This window comes from Ceratotherium simum, chromosome 30 (genome assembly GCF_057802395.1).
Source record: "Ceratotherium simum simum isolate JZ-2026a chromosome 30, ASM5780239v1, whole genome shotgun sequence".
Classification (NCBI taxonomy): domain Eukaryota; kingdom Metazoa; phylum Chordata; class Mammalia; order Perissodactyla; family Rhinocerotidae; genus Ceratotherium; species Ceratotherium simum.
Genome location: NC_141929.1, coordinates 4,516,231 through 4,538,290, shown reverse-complemented (window position 1 = coordinate 4,538,290; position 22,060 = coordinate 4,516,231). Strand labels below are relative to the sequence as shown.

Genomic DNA, 22,060 nt, shown 5'->3' with positions numbered 1-22,060 from the left:
CCTTCTGGTATCACCCACCACTTCTCATCCTTCAGAAGCCCTGAGACAGGCCTATGCTCTGCTCACAATGCCCCAGGCCCCTGGGGACGGCACCATTCCCTGGGCCAGCTCTCAGCAGCCCCCAGGCCTCCCAAAGTCCACAGCGGACACAGGGCTGGAGCCAAGACTCCGCAGGCATCACAGCTCAAGGGCGCCCTCTGCTGGTTCTTTTAAAAATGGCACTTGGGCTGGCAGCCGGTGCCAGCTGGGAGATCCCACCTGGGACGCGGCCATTCTTTCCCAAGGCACCATCGCAGGCACAGAGGCCCTGCCGGACCCACAGTGCAGCAGAGGCCAGAACGTACACCTGGGCTTCAATCCACCTGGCAGTGGCTCTACCTCCTTGGGCCTCGCTTCCCCACCTGCAAAATGGGGGTAAACAACAGTCCCCAACTCCAGGGGACGCTGAGGGGATGAAGAACCACGTGGAAGCCCTCACTCCAGCCAAGGTGGGCTCCATCACTATGTGCACTTTGCAGGTGAGAAAACCAGAACTGGCCACGTAGCACACGATCACTACACATGAGATGTTAGGAATAGCAAGAGATTCTAATCTTAGCACTTATTCATCGATTCAGCCAACATCGAGCACCTACTGCGTACACCCACCACCTGGGTGCGGGTCAGGCACCCTGTCTCACCCTCGCAGTCACACAGCTGGCGTGCGGGCTGTTTGTGGGGTGACTCTGACAAAACATCCCTGGTCCCAGTTCCACAGCTGGAGACTTTTCCTTAATGCACTGGAATGGCCGTGGGCTCGGGAAAAGGAAAAACTTGGTGCAACTCAGTTCTCCTGCCTCCTGGCCGTGACTTCGCCGTGCTCAGCCTCAGTAACAGGTATTTATGGTGCACCTACTACGTGCTGGGCCTTGTTCTAGGTGCTGGCACACAGCAGAGAACAGAACAGTCTCAACAGGTGTTTCTCCGCTCCTCCCTGCCCCCCACTGTGCCTTCCTCACCTCCTGCTCCAGCAGCAAACTGGGACTCAAAGATGTCAGGGTCACTGGGAGAAACAGAGACAGCCCCACAACTGAGCAGTGAGGACGGGGTGAGCTCCTCACCGGAAGTCCTCATTTGGTCCTCCCAATGAGGCCAACAGTGAGAGAAGCCCATCTTCCAGAAGGGCACACCGAGGCACAGAGAGGTCAGGGGTCTTGCTCAGGGTCACATGGGGTCTGACATGGTGCCTGCCCTTGCAGGGCCCAGGAAGCAAATAAACACATTCCAGAACCTGGGCCGGTGGGAGGAGGAGCAAGAAGCAGATGGTGCGAGGGAGGAGCAGGATTGCAGGAGACGGTGGGAGACAGAAAAGGCCTCCCAGAGGGGGCCAACCCCAGGGCGGCAGGAGAGACGGAAGAGAGGGCGCTCGGCTCAGCCACAGCATGCACAAAGGCCCTGGGGCAGGAACGCGGGCACTGGGGCTGGGCGGAAGCTGGGCCAGCACTAATTCCTCAGAGATGACTGGATGTCTAGATTCAGCACAGGTCTTTCAAAAAACCGACAAATGCCTCAGAGGTTCCAGATGCACTTAATCTCTTTTTTTTTTTTAAATTCCAATTAAGGGGAAAGCCTTGCATTATTCTGGATGAGGCCAGGGCAGCTGGGGAGATTTTACCTTTTCGAGGCAGCCAGGCCCAATGAAGACAGCAGTGGATGTTTCAAATCTCTTTTTAATTAAGGAAAAAGCCTCAGCTTGCGTCAGGGATGAGCGGCTGGAGGGAGAACCTGGGAGGAGGAGCCAGAGGGACGCTTCGGCACAGCAAGGTGGGGCGACGTGTTCACGTCCCTGACGGTCCAGCCCACCTGCCTTCCTGCCTCCCAGCACGGCCTCCTGCAGGCCCGCCCTCCCCAGGTCTCTGTGCTGGGGCTGTCCTGTGCGGTACAGGGTGCTGGGCAGCAGCCCTGGCCTCTCGATGCTGGAGCACTCTCCACTTGTGACAACAAAAACGTCTCCAGACTCTGCCGAGCGTCCTAAGGAGATGGGGTTGCCAGATAAAACTCAGGACAAGTAATTTTTTAGTATAAGTATGTCCCACGCGATATTTGGGACATACTTACATTAGACAATTATTCCTTGTTTATCTGAAATTCAAATGTACCTAGGCATCCTGTTTTGCTTTTCTTCTAAATCTGGCAACTCTACCTGGTTGGGGAGGATCCCTTGCAGAGACCCACAGTCACAGCTGTTACCGATCGTGACAGCGGCCCGGCATCTCAGAGCCGGCGCCCATTTCCTACGTCCCCACGCGGCCCCACGGCACCCCTGCGCGGCTGCAGCTACGGGAAGGGGCTGCAGGCTGGCCAAGCCAGAGGGACTGGCTTCCCCAGTCTGCCCTTTGCTGCTGTGTGGGCAAGTTTCTTACCCTCTCTGAGCCTGCTTCCTCACCTGCAAAGGGGTTAAGTTAAAGGGGGCTACGTGCGTTTGGCCCCTTACCAGAATACAGACTGGAACTTGCGCCCTGGATAACGACCGGGAAGCTGTGGGGCTCTCATGAGGACGTGACACTACGTGGAAGCATCTGGGGCGGCCCGGCCAACAGCGGGTGCTGGGGGGGCAATGTCACGGGGACTGTCATTACTGCTGGTAGAGGGGCAATCAGACAGCAGGTTCCCGGGAGCCCCAGAGGAAGGAGCTGAGCCGTGCTGCCCTGCTCCTGGGGAGCCCAGGCCCTGAGGACAGGGATGTATCCGCCCAGCCGTGGGCAGCTGAGGCCCGAGAGGGGCCGCAGACGGGCAGCCAGACAGCAGAGCGACGGAAGGCTCAGGCCGCGTGGCATTCCGGAGTTGACGCGACGCGGCAGCGCGCCGCCACCCACCGCTCGGGGCGCATCGGCTCCGCCCGGCGAGCCCTCCAAGGCCCGGCTGCCCCCTCCCATTTGCTCCCTGGTCAGCTCCACATGGGTCAGGCCTTTCCGGGCTCTCCCAGGAGCAGTGCGCCCTGGAATCTGGCGCCCCTGGGTGCAGGAATACTGGCGGCCACTGCCCTGCACGCCTCTGATGCCTGCACAACCTCGGCGAACCCTCAGATGGCGTGCTGCTCTGGACTGGCCTGGGGGGCTGCTGGCCTCGGTGGAGAGAAAAGACCAGTGCAGTGATGACAGGACCCTCAGCACCTTCTGCCCAGGGCCTGCTGCGTGCCCTGTACAGGTGTCAGCTCCTGAAATCATCCAGATGTCCCGACAGTGCAGGAAACTGAGGCAGAGAGAGGTGGAACCACCTGCCCCAGATCACACAGCTGTCGGGCTGTGACGGGCCCACGGCCAGTCAAACCCAGAGCACAAGCAGTCCCACCAGAGGCAGCGTTCCCTCGGCTGTAAAGCTGTTTGGTGACGAGTGACACGTGAGGGTGACAGGAAGTGATCCCAGCTCTCTCCCAGAGCATCCCATCTCGTCCACTTGTTAACGCAGGAGGGCCGGCCAGCCCTCACTTCACGAGGCTCGGGGAAGTTCAGGCCTTCCCCCGGGGGGAGCTGGGACTCCAGCCGCATCTCTGAGGCTCCTGCTGGGACCCCCCCACCAGGGTGGCCGTGCTCAGCCTGGGGGCCCGTGGGCTGAGCCTCGAGTGACTTCAGAGGAGGGCCTCAGAGGAGTTTCAGATGGGGCCTGGGTGGGTACAGTTCCTCGCTCCACACCAGGAGTGAGCCCCACGAGAGCACGTGTGCAGGTGAAGAACAGAGCAGGAGAAACTCATCCGTGCAGCTAGCAGTCGGCAGCGGCCGCCTGAGGGGACCCTGGGGGGCTGGAATGTTGTTTCTCGATCCGGACGCTGGTCAGTGTGTGAAAATGCAGCGAGCAGCTCCCTTACCACCTGCACCCTTTCCCTGTATGTTTTACTTCAATAAGAAGTGAAAGGTTTCTTGCTAAAAAGAAATGAAACATAAACTTCCCTGACATACTGTTTTTTACTCATCAGATTAGGAAAAATAAGAAAGGCTGTTAACACTCTGTTAGCTCAGTCACTCCCCACCGGGTGGATGGGTGGGCCTCTAGGGGGCTCAGGCCACAAAGCTCTGAACATAACAAGGGCACAGACTCTTCAACCTAGCAGTCCTGCTTCTAAGAATGTTCCACTGCTGGCCCCCCTCAGGAGTGCATGAGATGTAAGAGGATATAAAGCAATTTGGGGATGGGTTAGAACAGGAGGATGCATCCATGCAGAGAAATACTATACAGCTATGAAAAAGGATGGGCAGGTCTGAAGGGATAGGGAACCATTTCTAACGCACAGGGTTAAGTGAAAAGAATGAGGTAAGAGCAGTGGGTCTGATGCCATCATATGTTGGAAAAAGATAAGGAGTATGCCTATGAACACATCTGCATGTATATATAGAGAACATTCTGGAAGGAGACACAAGGTAACAATGATTGCATCCAAGCAGGTGGCTGAGAGAGAAGTGAGAGCAGACTTTTTACTACATATTCTTTTGCACATTTTACATTCTGTACCATGAAAAGGTTTTACATATTCAAAATATAAAGTTATTAAAAAGAGAGGAAGCACTTTCTGAGGGGAGGCTGACAGACGGACTGAGGAGGGTGGAATAAGGAAAGGAGGAAGGTGGGGCATTTCTGCTGTAGGAGAAGTTTGATCAAGGTGAGGCGGTGAGACTCAATGGTTCCTATCCTTTCAAACAGAGCTGCCTGTCCCTTTTTACAGCTGTATAGTATTCCCCCATATGGCCCACCCTTCTGATCGACAGCTGGGAAGCCCAGATGTCAGGAGCTGAGGCTGGCTGTGGGTGGTGGCTATGACTTAAAGCATAGGCGTCCTTTGGACCTTTCCCTTCTTGTCCCACAGCCCCTGGTCTAAGCCTCATCTGAACCCATGGCCTGAGTGGACACTGTGCTTCATGGCCCAGACCCATCCTCCAGGACCGGGCTAGTCCCCAGCAGCCCAGAGTGCTGCCTGCTGATGGCTCATGGCTGAGCCCCTCACTGCACCTGCCCTCAGCCCAGCTGGGTGGAGACTGGGGTGGGGCAGGCAAGACACTTAGGGTGCACGATTCAAGAAGGCGCCCACTCTCAGGACCAGGCTCGTGCCTCACGCCCCCACTGGCCTCGGCTCTGCCCAAGGTTACGCCCCACCGGGGACAGCCCCTCACCATGTCCAGTGGACGGGTGGATAAAAGGCCCGTTCCCCTCGACCCTGGACACTCTGCAGCGCCCTCCCAGCTCCAGAACTCCCGTGGGACCGCAGGGGCCGAGCTGCAGCTCACAGAAGCCCAACCCCGCCATCGGCCAGCCTGCTCCCACTGCCCACGGTGGGCATTGATTCCACAGCGCCCACAGGCCATGCGCTGACTGACCAGACACTCGGCCCGCCCTCCTGCCTGCCCTCCCGAGGCGGCAGGTGCCGAGGTTTAGCTTAAGCCTGACGTGGGGCTAAATCCTGCCGTGAGCCAGGCGGCTTTCCCTGGGGACAAGGCGGGGCTGAATTAAGCCCCATCTGCTCCCGAGTTTAAAACAGGCTTTGATTATCCACCTCTCCTCTGAGCAGGCTGGGGGTCTCCCAGCCCTCAAAGCCCCTGTCTCTTGGGCAGCGATCTGTTCAGAAGGTTCCAGAAAGAGCCCTGGATTGGAGCCTGCATACCTGGGTTCCCAGCCAAGCTAACCTGCTCCTTGTCACCGTGGGCAGTCAGCACCCCTCTACAAGCCCATCTCAAAAGCAAGGACACCGGGCCCAGACACTGGGGCTCACCCCAGGCTGCACCGGAGAATCAGCTGGGCAGCTTCACCAACACACTCGTGCCCAGGACCCACCCTGGGGAGGGGCAGGGCTGCACCTTCTGAAAGCCCCCCACGTCATCCTGAGGTGCAGCGAAGGTTTAGATCGCAGGTCTGAATGATTCTAGTGCTTCTGTTACTTTTTAAAACTTTTTGTGAGGAGGATCAGCCCTGAGCTGACATCCATGCCAATCCTCCTCTTTTTGCTGAGGAAGACCTGCCCTGAGCTAACGTCCGTGCCCATCTTCCTCCACTTTATATGGGATGCCGCCACAGCATGGCCTGACAAGCGGTGCGTCGGTGTCTGCCCAGGATCTGAACGTGCGAACCCCGGGCCGCCGCAGTAGTGTGTGAACTTAACTGCTACGCCACCAGGCCTGCCCCCCTGTTACTTTTAAGAGAAATGCTTGATATCAACCCTCAGCTCCGACAGCTCTGCCCGCCCCAGTGACCTCAGCTCCTCCTGCTTGGCCCCCTAGTCCCGCCACACTTGCCTCCTTGCCGCTCATCAGCTCACCAAGCTTGTTCCTGTCTCAAGGCCTTTGCATCTGCTGTCCCCTCTGCCTGGAACACTGTTCCCTGCACCCGCAAGGCTGGCTCCAATGGTGGCTCTACGAGAGGACTTCACCCTGCCTCATCACCCCCGTTGCACCACTTTAATTTCCTTTGCAGCTCTCACTACGAAACCTACCGTTCTGGGTCATGCGTTCCTTTCCGTCGCTCCCACGCTCAATAACTGTTTGCCGAACAAACGCAAAGTTACACAGGAATTCAGCTCCGGTCTGGTCTCTGTCCCCATGGGACAGGGGCGCCTGCTGTGTGTCGGGCCCAGTTCTAGTGGGCACAAGGGTGCGCAGGGCAGACAAAGACCCCTGCCTGGTGGGCAGTGGCAGTGTGGGGCAGCGAGGTTAGGGGGCTCCCCCAGGACCCCACAGGCAGGAAGCAGTGGCCCATTTCACAGATGGGAACACCAAAGCTCAGTAAATGAGGGCATTGACCTTGGCCATTTTCTACCTTGAGGTGGATCCCTCCATGCGACCTTCCCTTCAAACCTAGGAAGCCCCCAACTCGTTCTGAGAACTGCTCAGCACATATCAGCTCAACGAATGCCTTTTATCCGCTCCTTTTCTTGGAGCTCCCCCTCCCCACTGGTGTAAGTCCCGAATTCCCTCCCGCCCCATCTGGCGGCTGCAGTCCTCTCCTCGCCCACCGGGTCCTCCCTTCAATGCCTCCAACAGCACCGGGCTCCTTCCTGCCCCCCAGCCTTTGCCCACACGGTTCCTGCTGCCTGGAACACGGTCCCCTGCCCCGCTCTTTCCCGGGCCAGCGCTCTCAGGCTCGGCTGCTTCCTCAGTGACGCCATCCCTCCCGGCTGGGCCAGGCTGGCTGGTTCCAGCCCGGGGCAGGCAGTGCTCTGACGCTTCCAAGTAACGTTCATCTCCTCCTTACTCGACTGCATCCACAGGGCCAGGAATGGCGGCTGCCTTGCTCATCCATGAGCCGGGTACCTGGCCTGGGTCGGCACACAGCAGGGACACAGTCGATGTCTGTGGAACGAACAGTCTCTGCACTGGCTCTAGCCTGCAGCTGTGGGACAGCTGGAGCCGAGGGCTTGCACTAGAAGGGGCAATGTGGCGTGCCTCTCCTTTTCTGTGTGACCTGGGGCTAGTCTTAGGACTCCAAACACCAATCTGGAATAAAATATGGAAAATGGGCATCGTATCTGCCAGCCCCCAGGCCCGGGTCACAGGCTGAGCGGAGCAGAGGCCTTGGGCCCCCGGGAAGGGAGCCGGGAGAAATGCCTGGGCCGTCAGGGGTCCCAGCCCCAGGTGGCCTGGGGAGGGCGGTACCTGCGTCCTCCTTGGTCCCCACCCTCACCATCATCACAGTCGGCAAAAGAAACTAAAAACCCACCAACATCAGCCAAATCCCAACAGCAGGGCCTCCTACAGAACTTGACCAGTCCTGAGAATGGCCAAGCTCACAGGGACAGGCCCTTCTGCATATTTACAGCCCAGAGGGGCCTAAGGGGACACGACGTCTGCAAGGAAGGTGGGATCCTGGGACAGAAAAGGGACACGAGGGAAATGCCACGGGAACCTGACTAGAGCATGGACTTGAGCTAACAACCAGGCACCTGCACTGATTCCTTGATCGTGATGAACGCGCCACACTGACGGACGCGTTAACTCTCGGGGACTGGCCGTGGGGTATACAGGAGCTCTCTGCTCCCTTCTCAATTCTTCTGTAAATCTAGACTGTTCTAAAAGATAGTCTGTTAGAACAAGTGAACCAACCACCAACTTGGGCCAGTCTCCCTCTCTGGCCCTTCCCGCCGGGCCCCAGGCTGCCCCAGATGCCTCTCTCCACGGCGACGCTGGAGTCGGCTGGGGCTGGAGCTGGTGCCCTCCGGGGAATGCCAGAGACCACGCCGGGCCCCCGTGTTGGCCCCAACGGGAAAGCCCGCGCCTCCGGGTGAACGACCCCTCTGAGGTCCCCACACCCCTGGAGCTGCCTGCAGAGCAGGAGGGGGCAAAGGGCGGGGTGGACAGGAAACCCGGTCCTCAGGCACCATCGTTAGTGTTCATCTCAGACCATTCTCGAAACCTGGCCCAGGAGATATTCTCCTTCATCACTCCGTTTTACAGATGGGGAAACCGAGGCTGGGACCCGTGAAGTGATTTGCACAAGGCTGCAGTTCGTCAGGGGCAGAACTAGGATTTGAACTCGGATCTCTCTGACCCCAGAGCCACTTCACCAGCGGGTCTCAAACTTGGGCAGGCACCAGGACCCCCTGGAGGTCTGTTTAACCCCCCATTTTGGACCCAGTAGGTCTGGACGGGCCCTGAGAACTTGCATGTCTGACCAGTTCCCAGGTGATGCTGACCAGGGACCCCACTGAGAACCGCATGGCCCCACCACGCTCCTTCCTGGTAGGCCACCCCACCGCTGACCCGGAGAGAACACGCTTATGAGCCGGGGAAGCCACGCACCCCTCCCTGCCATCCACTGAGGCCAGCCCCTCCTGACCGGCTGTGAACTTCAGCCAGTGAGAGCTCCCCAGTGCCTCGGTCTCCCCCTCTGTAAAGCTCCCTATGTCATCCAGCTGTCATGAGGACGAAATGAGTGAACTCAGGAACACGCTTAGGGAGCAGTGCCCGGCCCACAGGGATGGCCAGCACACACCAGCCCTTACACGGGAAGGCACGAGGGAGGCGCTCTTTGGATGGTGAAACATTCCAGCACATCACAACTGCTACGGCCAGGCCATAGAGCAGAATGACCCACTGAAAGTGCAGCGCTGTGCCCACTCTCCTCTGGAACCAGAAACAAAAGGATTTCAGCACAGTTGTGTCCCTCTCTGCGATGTCACACAGCCCTCCCACCTCGGGCCGAGTCTTTACTGCCAGTCAGGAGGAGCGCGCTCCTGAGCCCCCTCAGGACAGCTCCGAGGGGAAGTGACTTGTAGCCGGTTGAATAGAGTTCCCCCCAAATTCACGTCCACCCAGAACCTCTGTACATGACCTCATCGGGAGATCAAGTCTCCGCAGATGTAATTACTTAAGGATCTTGTGATCAGATCATCTTGGATTTAAGGCTGACTCTAAATCCCAAGACTGGTGTCTTTATAAGAGAAAGGAGAGAGAGACCCGGAGAGGAGAGGCCGTATGAAGACACAGGCCGAGACTGGAGTGATGTGGCCACAAGCCAAGGGACACCTGGGGCCTCCAGGAGCTGGAAGAGGCAGGAAGCCTCCTCCTCTAGAGCCTCCAGAGGGAACACAGCCCTGCGACGTCTGGATTCCAGACTGCTGCCCTCCAGAAGTGGGAGAGAACAAATTTCTACTGTTTAAGCCCCCAGCTTGTAGTTCTTTGTTACAGCAGCCCCGGGAACTAAGTTAGCATCTTATAGGATTAATACGAAGATCTAGTGAGATCATGCTGATGAAGTTTCTGGCTACAGTAACAACGTCAAATGTCGAATTAAAATGTTTTCCTCTGCAGAGGCCGTACCGGTGGTGGCTGAAGCCAGGCCCCTGGGACCAGCCTGCCTGGCTGGGTTCAAATCCCACCCTGGTTCCAGCTGTGTGGCCCTGGGAAAACTGCACTGCCTCTCTGGGCCTTGGCTTCCTCATCTGGAAACTGGGAATCCCAACAGTACTCACTTCGTGGTGGGAGGAGGGACGGGTGAGTTGATCCACACAGAATGACACACTGAACAGGGCCTTACCTGGGCTAAGCCTCTAACAAGAATTCACCATTCATCTTAATTATTTAACCGGGTCATTCTGATTTCTGGAATTTTTCCCGAAGAAATAATAATTTAAAAAATCAGGAAGCAAAGATGTTGAAAATGGTCTTATCTACCAAAAGGAACAAGTTGGAAACAACCCAAAGACCAACTCCTGGCAGAACCTGATACAGGCACTAATTAAAGGATTGTGAAATCATATCACCTCAAGAAATATGGCACACGTGCCCAAACATTAAATAAAAAATAAATAAAAGTGCAAAAAGTGCACGGAACGGCACGTCCCAGCTCTGACACAGGTACCACCACGCCTGCGGGCAGCGAGGGAAGAGAAGGCCTCACGGACAGCGGGGAGGGTGACCAGGCTGCAGGGTGTCCGGCACTCCGCAGTTTCCTCCCACGGGGCACATCCCTCAAGGGAAATGCAAAAATAAGGCTCTGGGAGGAGACGGCTCTGGGGTATCTGGGCTGGCGGGCCTGGGTCCGCCTTGACTTAACACAGAGAGAGGGGTCCCATGTCCTGCCCCCACCCGTGCCCTGAGTCACACCCAAGCCTGCGTTGGCCTCGTTGCCTCTAGAGATCAAGGCTGGGTGGGGCTGGAGGGCAGAGGGCTGGCAGCCCAGGGCCGGTGGGCAGGCTGCAGAGAGCTAGCAGTGAAAAATGCATGAGCAAAGCCCGCTGGGCGCAGCAGCTCCTGCCCCATTCCAGCGCTTGGCTCCTCTGGGCCTGGCCCGGAAGGCGGCCGTTCTAAAAGCTCCCAGGAACAGGGGCGTTCAGCCTGCTGCCCAGGCTTTCAGTCCTGCAGTCGACGGGGATGGGGTGGGGTGGCGTGGGGTGTATTTCCCAGGAACTCGCAGCACCTGCAGCTCCGGGGTCTCTCTCCTGGCTGAGCCCCCAGCCTTGGGCTGGAAGGTAAGTGGCCCCAGATGTCCCCCCAAGGGCTTGGTTTACTTGTCAAAGATGTCCTGACACGACAGCCAACAGTGAGAGCAGCCCAAGTGTCCATCAGTGGTGGAATGGATAAACCAAACGTGGTCTGTACTCTCAACGGAATATTATTCAGCCTTAAATAGGAAGGAAATTCTGAGCCATGCTACAACATAATGAATCTTAAGGACATTATGCTTGATGAAATAAGCCAGTCACAAAAATACAAACACTGTATGATTACACATATACGAGGTCCCTAGAGGAGTCAAGTTCATAGACACAGAAAGTAGGATGGTTGTGCCAGGGGCTGGGGGACGGGGATGGGGAGTGAGTATTCAATGGGGACAGAGTTTCAGTTCGGGAAGACGGAAAAGTTCTGGAGGTGGATGGTGGGGATGGCTGCACAACTACGTGCATGTACCTAATGCCACTGAACTGTACCCTTAAAAATGGTTAAGATGGCTAATTTTGTGTTATATATGTGTTTTACCACAATTAAAAACCAAAACAAAAAGCTTGTCCTGAATGCCTGCTCTGTGCCAGGCACGGGGATACCTGCAGCGAAGTCTAAGGGAAGAGGGGCCAAGGGCTCAGTCGCTGGACCTCACACCGTGGGTCCCTCCCAGATGCTGGCTCCACAGACTCCTCCCCCTGCTCCTCTTTAGGCTCAGCCTGGAGCCTGAGGGACCAGGCCCTGGAGGGGACTGGGCCGTCTACGCCTCTCCAGCATCCCATCCCCACTTTGCAAACAACACCCTGATTTTCTCCAGGGAACCACTGCTCCCATTTGCATGTAGTCTCGGAGGAGCTGTCCATCAAGATGCCCCACCCCCTGGCCAAGGGACGGGCATAAGCCCTAAGCTGGGCCAACCAGATGTGTCCTGGAGCTCACTCATCCCAGCAGTGGGACCAGAGGATGGTCCTTCAGCTGCCCAGGACCTTCCTGTGCCTCCTGACATCCTGTGGCAGAGGGATGGAGTGGGCCAGCCAGAGACATCCAGGAGACTCAAGGCTGGTGGGCATGCTACACAAGGGCAAGGGGCCAGCAGGTCGACTCCCAGATTTCAGGCCAGGACACGTGTGGTGGGGACCATGTGTCACCGAATAACGGGCTTCAAGGGGAGAGGTCTCTGTGTGCTCCATGTTGGTCTGAGGTGCCCCTGGGTCATCCAGACGCTGGTCAGAAAGCTCTAGAGTGCAGGACAGAGGTCTGGGCTGCCTCTGCCAACAGCTACAACACCCCTCAGTGAGTTTGTGTCCTTCTAGAACTTTCTCCCTGCTGGCCTTTCCCCTCTCCCAGCCTGCCTTCCCCAGCACGGGGCAGGCGGACCTCCCATCTCAGTGATAACAGGCCTGCAGGGTGGAGAGCAAACACCCTGGGGTGTGCCTGGCGCCCTCATCAGCGGCCTCTTCCTCCTTTTGGCTCCACAGCCTGGGATCAATCCCTCTGAGGGGGAACCTGAGGCCCCAGGGGCCTGCAACTTTCCCACGTCACTCAACCGCCAGTGGGAGGGAAGGCCAGGAGGAGCCCTCAGAGTCAGAGCAAGCATTTACAGGGCACCTACTGTGTACAGCTGCTGCCTTAAGTGGCGGTGCCCCCTCCCTCTCCAGGGCAGCAACGCTGGGGTCTCAGGGTCCAGCCTCCCACTCTCTCCAGCCTCAGTCCTTCACCTCCCCCCTCCCCCCACCCACCCCCAGAAGAGCTGGTGGGGGAGAGCCGCCCACCGGGCTTACCTTTCAGGCAGGACAGCTTAAGCCCCATGTCGGCGCCTCTGCAGGCCTGCGGAGAGAGGAGAGGCTTGTTTTGTGTTGGCCACGTGTGGCCGGGCCCCCACCCCCGGCCCTGATGGGTGCACAACAGGAAGTAGTGGCGGAGAGAAACCGCCGGCCCGAGGTCACGGCGCCTGCTGACTACATCTGGGCTGAATTTGCTCAAAGACGCGTCTGTGCTGGCGGAAAAAACTTTCAGGGCCTCAAAGCTAAATATACCGGAGGCCCAGCGCGGCCGCTGGGGAGGCTGAAGGTGAGGGCGGGCCGGGCGCTGACGAGGCGGAACCAACCCCACCTGGCCTCTCCTTTTAGGGGCCCAGACGGCGACTGGCTCCAGGGACGTGAGGACGTGAGGACCCTCAGGACGGGCCTTGGGGGTGGCCCTAAGCCCACTGAGACGGGGCCCTGTGATATAATGCTGCCCTCTTTTAAACTGCAGCTTCTTCGGAGACCTAACAGACTGAGCTTAAAAGGGCATTAACATTGTCCCAACCAGCACTGCCACCATCTTCCTGCAGGGAAACGCGTCCTTAGGGTTCTGAGTAATTGATGAATAAAACAGCGGCAGCAGCTAGCGGTGCTGAGCACCTGTGTGCCCTTGAGGCTCAATCCTCAGTGACAACCCTGGGAGGTGCTGTTACTGCCCCATTTTACAGATGCGGAAATCAAGACTCAGAGGGGTGGCATTAGCTCCCTGAGGCCACCCAGCTTATTAGCAGAGTGGAGCTGGGAATGGAACCCAGGACTGTCCTGACCCTCAGCTGAGGCCCACCCCACAGGGGCCAGTGAGGCTCTGCAGGCTCTTTGGGGAAGGGGAGGCTCTTGTGTCCACCTTGGGGGTCCTTGCGTCTGAGAGGCTGATGGGTGGGGGACACGGAGCCCATCCCTTCATTCACAGGGAGCCACGTGTGCCAGGCTGGGGGCGGAGGGTGGCCATGAGAGGCCATGCTATCTCCCACACAGGTGTGTGTCCGAGGGAGGGCCCCAGCCCTGCTCTCTGAAGTCCATCGTCCCCTTGTCCTGCACAAGGCTGGGAGACACAGGCGCCCCGATGGGCAACTCGGGCTTCGCCACACTGTTCTTGCATACCCCTGACCCTTCCTGCCTCCCTCATCCCTGGGGTCAGACCTCCCAGCCCCTCCCTTGTCCCCTAAAACACTTCCTACACATTTCCCACCCTGCACCTGGTCGCTGAGGACGAAACACAGGTGGGCATGAGGCCAAATGGGGCACCACACTGAATATAGGTTATTCAGACTAGTGGGGGAGACAGACAGCAAACTGGCCCCGATGGAGGCATGGTGAGCCCAGGAGGACAGAGGTGGGTTCCTGTCCCAGCCTGGGAGGCCCGGGGACCATGTCCCTAAAGAGAGGCAAGAGTGAGCCAAGCAGGGAACAGCCCCCCAGGTCTCAGGAACAGAATGTGCAAAGACGCAGAGAACAAGAAGGGCGTGGCCCACGGGTGGAACCAGAAGGTGGGGGGGTCAAGGCAGGAATAGGAAGAGGAGAGGCCAAAGGTAAGCTGGACCATGGGGGCTTTGGGGGCTGGTTATGGAGTTCAGAGGTTATCCTGAGGGCACCAAGGAGCAAGGCTGCCTTCTAGGAGGCTGTGCAGGGAGGGGCCCACTAGGAAACGCCGGGGTCCCCCAGGCCCCCACTACTCGGTTGTGCTGGTGGACCAGCAGCCTCAGCGCTCCTGGGAGCTTGTTAGCAATGGAGCATCTCAGGCCCACCCAGACGCACTCAGCCAGAATTGGCAGTTTAACAAGGCCCCCCGGGGATCCGTGCACTTGCTAAGGTCAGAGAAGCTCTGCTCTGAGCCAGAAATTGTGGAGCCTGAACCTCGAAGACGGTGGGGCAGTGGGAAGGAGAGGTAACTGGAAGTTGGGGTGACACGCAGGCTTGGGAGATGGTGGGACTCCAGGAGGGGCCGGTTTGGAGGAGAGGACAGGATAAAAGCTTCAATTTCAGCCACGCTGGATTTGTGGGCAGGTAGGAGGTAGACTGGAGACATCTGCTAGTTAATGGACTAGGGACCCGGGGAAGGTGGTGGGGGAGAGAGAGAGATGTTGAGAGACGACAGGAGACAGACAGACAGACACTGATGGGAACAGACTCAGGACAGCCGTGTATAAAAGGAAGCGCCTCCCACGTAGGAGCAGGCCCTGGGAACCAGAACTGTCCTGGCCGGGACCAGAGCCTGGCTCAGCCATGTGACTGCAGGCAGGTTCCTTAACCCGCCGAGACCTCACTCCCCTCATCTTTAAAACGGGGCTGATGTATGCAGTGGTCTCATGGAGGACTGAAAGTGGCTGTGAGAGGGCTTCGCTCTGCGCCGGGCACACAGCAAGAGTCCAAGAAGTTCAGCTGCTGCTATTACCTGTGACAGTGATGGAGAGAAAGGACGTAGCAGTTTCCAGCCCCTCCTCCACGGCCTCACTACTCAGAGTGGTCCTGGACCAGCAGCATTGGCACCACCGGGCAGTTGTGAGAAATGCAGGCTCCCAGGCCCCACCCTGCCCGTGGGCTCAGGAGCACATTTCAGCAAGACCCAGGTGACGCTCATTACAGCTGGGGAGGCGCTGAGCACTGCATCTTCCCGCACATCGGAATCGCCTGGTCCCACCCCCAGAGGTTCCAGGGTAATTGGCCTGGGGTGTGGCTGGCACTGGGATTTTTAAAAGCTCCCCGGGATATTCTAATGTGCAGGATGAGATGCCAAGGAAAGCACATCCTTCTCAGTGGAAGAGGAGGGGCCGGGGCTGGAGGGAGAGAGCCCAAGGCCAGGCCAGTGGGAACAATGGGCCTCTTTCCTGAGCCTTCACTGCGTGGCCAGCACTGTTCAGAGCCCCTTGACAGACAGTCATGGTCAGTTAACCCTTGCAGCAGCCCCATGAGGTTGGGACCATTCCTATCCCCACTTCACAGATGGGGAAATCGAGGCACAGAGAGCTTAGTTAACTTGCACAAGGTCGTGTGGGTAGCAAGTGATGGGTCAGGACTCAAACCCAGCACTTTGGACTCTAGAGCCACAATGCTTTCAACCACAGAGCTTCGGGGGATGGTGGGGGTGCAGACCTCACCTACATCCCTCTCCCCAACCCTCCCCAGGCCGGGTCTCCTGCTGAGGGGTCCTGCAGCCCTGAGGTGGGACCATCAACAAATAAACCCCAGGACCCCGATGACCACTGTGAGAAACACACCTAACATCACAACCATGCAGACGTGCTGTGTGCAGCGCACTCCGATTTCATAGTCGACTCTCTTCCAGCCTGTCCCTGTTAAGTGCTGGTCACAGCCCTCTAACAGATCTTATGTACATCCCATCCCAGGGTCTGAACAACGATTTATGCTGCAGCCTCACAGATGAACCATGTCAGGACTCTGCTGTAAAACACTCCAGGAAAACAACAAGAGCAGCGTGGGGCGCAGGGGAGATACAGTGAGGGCGGGGGGAGGCTGCCTGCTGTTGACGCCGGGAGAGGGGGTTCATGACGTGCCTTGGTGTTTGTTCGAAAAGTAACACAACGGTCAAAAGAAAGACAACTGTCCATTAGGTGATGGTACGGGGCCAACGTCCAGTTCTCTGGTTTTGATCACGGTACTGGGTCTTGTAAGAGGTGGTCCTTCTCTTAGGAAGCACACACTGAAGTGTTCGGGGTCAAGGTCGTCATTTTTGCAACTCAACTCTCAAAGAGTTCAGCCAGAAAACGATAACACGCACATACGTGTATGGACAGAGAGAGGCGACGAAGCAAATGTGGCCAAACGGTCGTCCCTGGTGAAGGATGCACAGGACGACTTTGTGCTCTGGCAACTTTTCGCTAAGTCCGCAACTATTGCAAGAGAAGCCAACAAAGGAAAGAAGAACGTCCAGGAGAGACAGCACAGCTCAATAGGAGGCACAGCCTCCGTGCCCAACCCCACTGCCCCCGCAGCGGCACATGGGGCAGCTCAGGGCATCAGACCCCGTCGCCCCAGAACTTCTGTGACACGGCTGAAGGTGCGTTCCAGGGCCCGCGCTCCGGCCCAGGGAAGGCTCTGTGTTGCACGCTGCCAGAAGCACCACCCCCAGAAGAGGTGTCCCGAACTGACAGGCTTTTGTCCCCAAAGCTGTCCTGCACTTTAAAAATACCCATCTCAAAACACTCAGGGAAAGAAGGAAGGAAGGAAAGAAGAAAGAGACAAAAGAGGACGAGGACCTGGATTCAGGGGACACTGGGGACAAGAAGCTGTGCCCGGGTCAGGCAAATGCCACATCCAGGGGTCACGTCCATGTACAGCAATTCCATTTCAGGTTTCTAAAATTCCCAAACGGAGAGCTGTCACAAACTGACTTTTCTTATCCCAATGCACGTTGCTGTAACTCTGGTACCCCCACTCCCACCTCCCCACAGGGACAGACAGAAGGCAGTGGGCCCAGGAGGGGCCAAGGGAACAAGGACGAACCAGGAGTCTGAAGGAGCTGTGTGACCTTAGGCAGGTCACCTCCCTCTCTGAGTCTCAGGTGCTGAAGCTCTGCCCCCAGGCTCCGCAACCTCATCTGTGAAACAAGGCATCCTGCCCCCAGCCTCCGGGACAGGCCTGGGACAGCTGTCACTGCCATCACCACTGTCACTGTTGTAGTATCATCAGAGTGCTCCCGTGAGGGTGCTGCATTAGAAGACCACCAGGGGCGCCCCCACAACGTGGTCCCCAGGTGTGGCCTGCTGTGTGGGGAGGAAGCCTCCCGGGGTGATTCATTCGAGATGGTGGACACAGTCCGTCCACTCCACTCCTTCTGTGACCAGGTCTGCTGGCGGAGACCACAGATGCCTTCTAGGAGAAGGACCCCTGTGAACGGGATGAGATGTCGAAAAGCAGGAGTTAAAGCTGGACTCTACAACTGTCCGAACGGACGCCTACCTGTGGGGAGCGGGGCTGCTCTTCTCTGAAACTTCTTCCTCGTCAGTATCACGACAGTAAACAGCCGACAGGTCTCAAGCTCATGCTTTTAAGAGCCCAAGTTCATCATAAAAATTACTGCACTGAACCCGAACAATACCCCGAGATAAACATTATTGTCATCCCCGTTGTACAGATGAGGGAAGGAAGCTCCAAGGGGTCAAGCGCCAGGAAGCCTCGGCTCTGGGAGACGGACTTCCACCACGCTGCTTCAGGGCTATATCCTTCCCCACACCGCAGTTCTAGATTGTTTGGAGTTGTTACAAACAAAGACACACATTTTTGTAATTAGAAAATAAAGATGAGGTGAGAGGAGAGAAAAGATGTAATGGGAGGGGGGTCCCTTAGCTTGGCAAGATGGCAGGGGCACGGTTGGGCCCATGAGCACTGCTGGTTTAGGTATAAATGTTCTATCTCTTTCACACATTTTCAGGAGTGTGAAAAACCTCCTTTCATAATGAATCAGGCTCTGTTTATGTCCCCTTTGAAATATCAGATTGTTAATTATTTGCACAACAGCTTGAAATAGAACAGGTTCTTTCTTGCACCCGGGCATAAAAATCTCTCTCCTGCCAAATGGCCACGACAGGACCCCCTCTGGGGACAGGGACAGGCAATAAAAAACTTACTTCCTCCTGCAAGGGTCCACTCCTCTGAGCAGTGGCCAGATAGATGGACATCTGCCGCTTTACACACTACAGAGTTCTCTAAAACCATGAGCATCTCCAGGGGAAAGGATACACTTGTCTGTCATTGTTTTTACAGCAGCCTTGTAGACAGGAGCCACAAACTACCAGCCCACCGCAGTGAGTGCTCGCCAGCAAAACCTCCACAGGTTTTCAAAGCAAAGAGAAAAGTACACTAATGTGTTCTTTGCACAAAGTAAAATGTAATTAAGAGGTAGCACCGCCTGTCAGAGACACAGAAGCACTCACCGGCTGGAGGGACCCTGCTTTTAGAATTCTGGCTCCAAAGCTGGCTGATTCTCTTCAGGTACCACTACTGTGGATGGTGGGAGTCAGCTCTAGAGTGTGAGATAAACCTTTCCTGGAGGGAATCATACACATCTAGAGCTGGAAGCAGCCATAGATAGAGCTGTCAGATAAAATACAGGATGCCTAATTACTGCATCAGACATACTTATGCCAAAAATTATTCGTCATTTATCTGCGATTCAAATTTAACGGGGCCTCCTGTATTTTTATTTGCTAAATCTGGCAACTCTACGCAGAGGCTGTCTTATTTCTAACACCTGGTGTCCCAGATGAGGACAGGGAGGACCGGAGAGGGAAAGTGAGTGAAAGGCGGAGTCAGGCTAGAAGTCTGATCTCAGTCCCTGTAGAGCCACCTCCCAGATGAAATGGGAACAACCCTGTGGAGGTCATGACTCACCATGGCGCTAGGCCTCACCTCCTTAACAAGACCTCACTTGAGGACCAAGGAGAGGGCAGGGGAGAAGAATCAGGGCTGAGGAATCTGACAGTTTGCTTAGGTGGGTGGACCCACCAGAATGGGCAGAATCAGGTTCCACTCCCAGCTAGTGGAGTCTGGGCCAGCGCGGAGCCTGGCTGCAAACACAGGGAGGAAGGTACTAATGGGCTGGCCACGCCTGGCTCCCAGAAGGCACACGGCACATCTTGGTTTTCTTCCTTCTTTAGAAAAGGCACTTTCTTTTTGCAACAGGATTAGAATTCCTGCAATTCCAGCCAAAGGGACTGTGCTGGGAACAGATGTGACAAGCAATAACGTGCCTCCCATCCTGGGACACAGAGTGCAAACACGAGCATCTCCCTGGCTTTAGCCCACCGACTGGCGGGAGGCTGCAAGCTGCTCTTGGGGAGGCCAGGCAGCTGCCTGCCTGGTCCACAGCAGCTCACTAACAGGGAGCGAAAGAGGATGGGGGTGGGGGGGAGGGGCAGGGCACCCACCCAAATCCCCACCTGCTTCTCTGTCACTGGGCAGGGTCTTGGGCCACCTGGGGTCCAGCCCTGGCCTCAAAGCGATCGGCCATGTAACTTCGAGCAACATCCTTGCCCACAGCCCCCTGTCCGCTCTGTGCCTCTGTGTGATCAAGCTCCACGCTAACGATGTGTGCACTTTTCCAAACATATTATATGTCAATAAAAACGTTCGTTTAAAAATAAGGGGTATGCTATTAAAAGTCAGGTTAATGTTTCATTAACCAGAGTTAGTTAAGAAATACGTAATTGTTTTTACAGCAGCCTTGCAGACAGACTACCAGCCCACAGCAGCGAGTGCACACCAGCTCACCCCCTGCAGGTTTTCAGTACAAAGGAAAAAGTAAACTAATGTGTTCTTTGCACCAAATAAAAAGTAACTGAGATGTCGCACTGTCTGTGGGAGACACAGAACCGCCCACTGGCTACAAGGGGGTTCCTGGGCAAGTTCTGTTTCTTGATCTGAGTGTACACTTTTGATGTGGACATATTACTGTGTGTATATTATATCTTAATAATGTTAATGGGGGGGCTGCCCTTGGTCATTTCAGAGGCCTGGTCTAGCCTCTGCTGTATTCAAGAGCAACTCACTGTGAGGGCTAGGGGTTCAAGGCCTGCCCTTGCCACTGACCTGCCCCGTGACTTTGGGTCAGTCACTTTACCTTTACCAGCCTGTGGGTCCTCATCTGTAAAATGGGGATAACAACAGTATTTGGTCAGAGGATGAAAACAGAGCACAGGTGGTGGGCACTGGCACTGAGTGCAGAGTCTGGCAACCACGAGGGATCAACAAATGCTCAATGTCACTGCTCTCTTCCCGTGTCCTCTCAAAGGTGCTCTAACCTGGGGCTCAGGACCCGCCATCCACACCTCACCAGCAAGGCAAGGGCTTCCAGGTACAGGAGATTAGGCTGGCGGGGCTCTCAGCCTCCTTGGGGCTGGCGGAGGGATTAAGGCTTTCCATAAATACACTGCCTCCCTCCCTCCCTCCCATCCAGAGGAATGAGTCCCCAGGGGTGGGGACACAGAACCCAAGATGGGTGTGGCCTGGACAGGTAAGGGGAGACAGGCGAGGGGGTGTTTTCTGGCCTCAACCCAGCCCGGGACAGGAGCTCCCCAAGCGACCCTGAGGGCTGGGCAGGAAACAAGAGCCTGCCAATCTGGGGGTGCCTCTCTGAGCCTCAGTTTCCTCCTCTGTCAGAGTGTTAGTCCCACAAAGGCTGCACCAGCTCACAAGTGCCTTCACCGCTGCCTTTCAAGTCCTATTCTTCCGTCATTCAAAGGCCGCTCAGCCTGCACAGACTTTTCTCTCGGTCCCATCACGCCTAACAGCCAGGGGCAGTTGGAGAGAAGTCCCAGCCGCCCCGGACCCCGCCCACCACGCGGCCCAGCGGAGCTGCGGGTCCTCCTTTTAATGAGTGCCTCCCCCCAGTTCCACTGAGCTCAGCCGGCCAGAAGAAGCTGCGCGTGCGTTCACACTAGTCGCCCTTTGTGGTTGCAAACCTGCTTTGATGCCCTGGGAGCGGAGGGGGCCCCTAAGTGAGGCGGTTCATAAATAATACATTTTGAAATACTCGATAGAGGGGAAACGGTTCCTCTCGAGGCCTCCTGCCCCCACCCCGGCCGGGCTCCTTTCCAGCCTTCAGGAATGGCGGTCTGGGCCATTCCCAAGGAACTCGTGACAGCGCGGGGCGTCGGGTGGAGAGTGGGGGGCCAGAGGCTCCCACGCGCGGGGACACGCCCCCCACCCGCCCAGTGTAAGTTGCAACACGGCCAGAGGGCGCCCCAACTTTCCCCAAACCCGCGTCTCCTCAGAAAAGTCTGCGAGAAGTTGGGGGGACGCCCGGGCGCGCGAATGTCCCCCGCCGCCTCCCAGGGCCCCCTGCCCTCCCCAGGGCGCGCCCCTCGCGCCGCGGGAGCTCGCGGGGCGTGGACGCCGCTCGGCGGGGCTGCGGCTCTGGGGGAGAGCGGCGTCTTCTAGAAGGGGAGGGGTGGGGTGGGGTGGGCAGCGCCGTGCCAGGCACCAGGGCGCGCACGGCGCGGGGCACTCACCGCTTCCTGGTGGGCTCACCGCGGAGCCGTGCCCGGGGCGCGCGGGGCCCGCCCGGGCGCTGGTGGCGGCGGCGGCCGGGCTCCGGGGGCCGCGGCGACCAGCCTGCAAGAGAGAGCGGGGGTGGGGGGGTCATGGCCCGGGCCGGGCAGTGCGCGGGGACCCCGCTCCGCCCCGGCCGGCACTCCCGGCCGCCGCCGCGCGCATGCCTCCCCCCGCCCCCGCCCCAGCCCCTCGGGGGCGGTGCCCACGGCAGCCCCGCCCCGCCCGCGGGCGCCGGATTGCACCGGCCTGGCGCGGGGGCGGAGCGGGGCCCGCCCGCCTCCTCCCCGGGGATCGTTTCAGGGGCGCGCCAGGCGCCCGCGCCTCTGGCCTCGCGGACTGCCCCGGCCC

The 22,060-nt window shown here is 57.6% G+C and overlaps 1 protein-coding gene across 1 annotated transcript in view; it reads right to left on the bottom strand.

The window, feature by feature from the left end:
• CLMB (calcimembrin) overlaps window positions 1-21,834 on the bottom strand; it is a 31,623-nt gene extending 9,789 nt beyond the window's left edge. The window contains exons 1-2 of the mRNA XM_087419839.1: window positions 21,670-21,834; window positions 12,680-12,725 (exon numbers count right to left, since the gene is read on the bottom strand). Coding sequence (XP_087275965.1) covers window positions 12,680-12,707 — 28 coding nt within the window. The 5' untranslated portion in view covers window positions 12,708-12,725; window positions 21,670-21,834. The remainder of the gene's footprint in view (window positions 1-12,679; window positions 12,726-21,669) is intronic.
• Window positions 21,835-22,060: the final 226 nt, after the last annotated feature.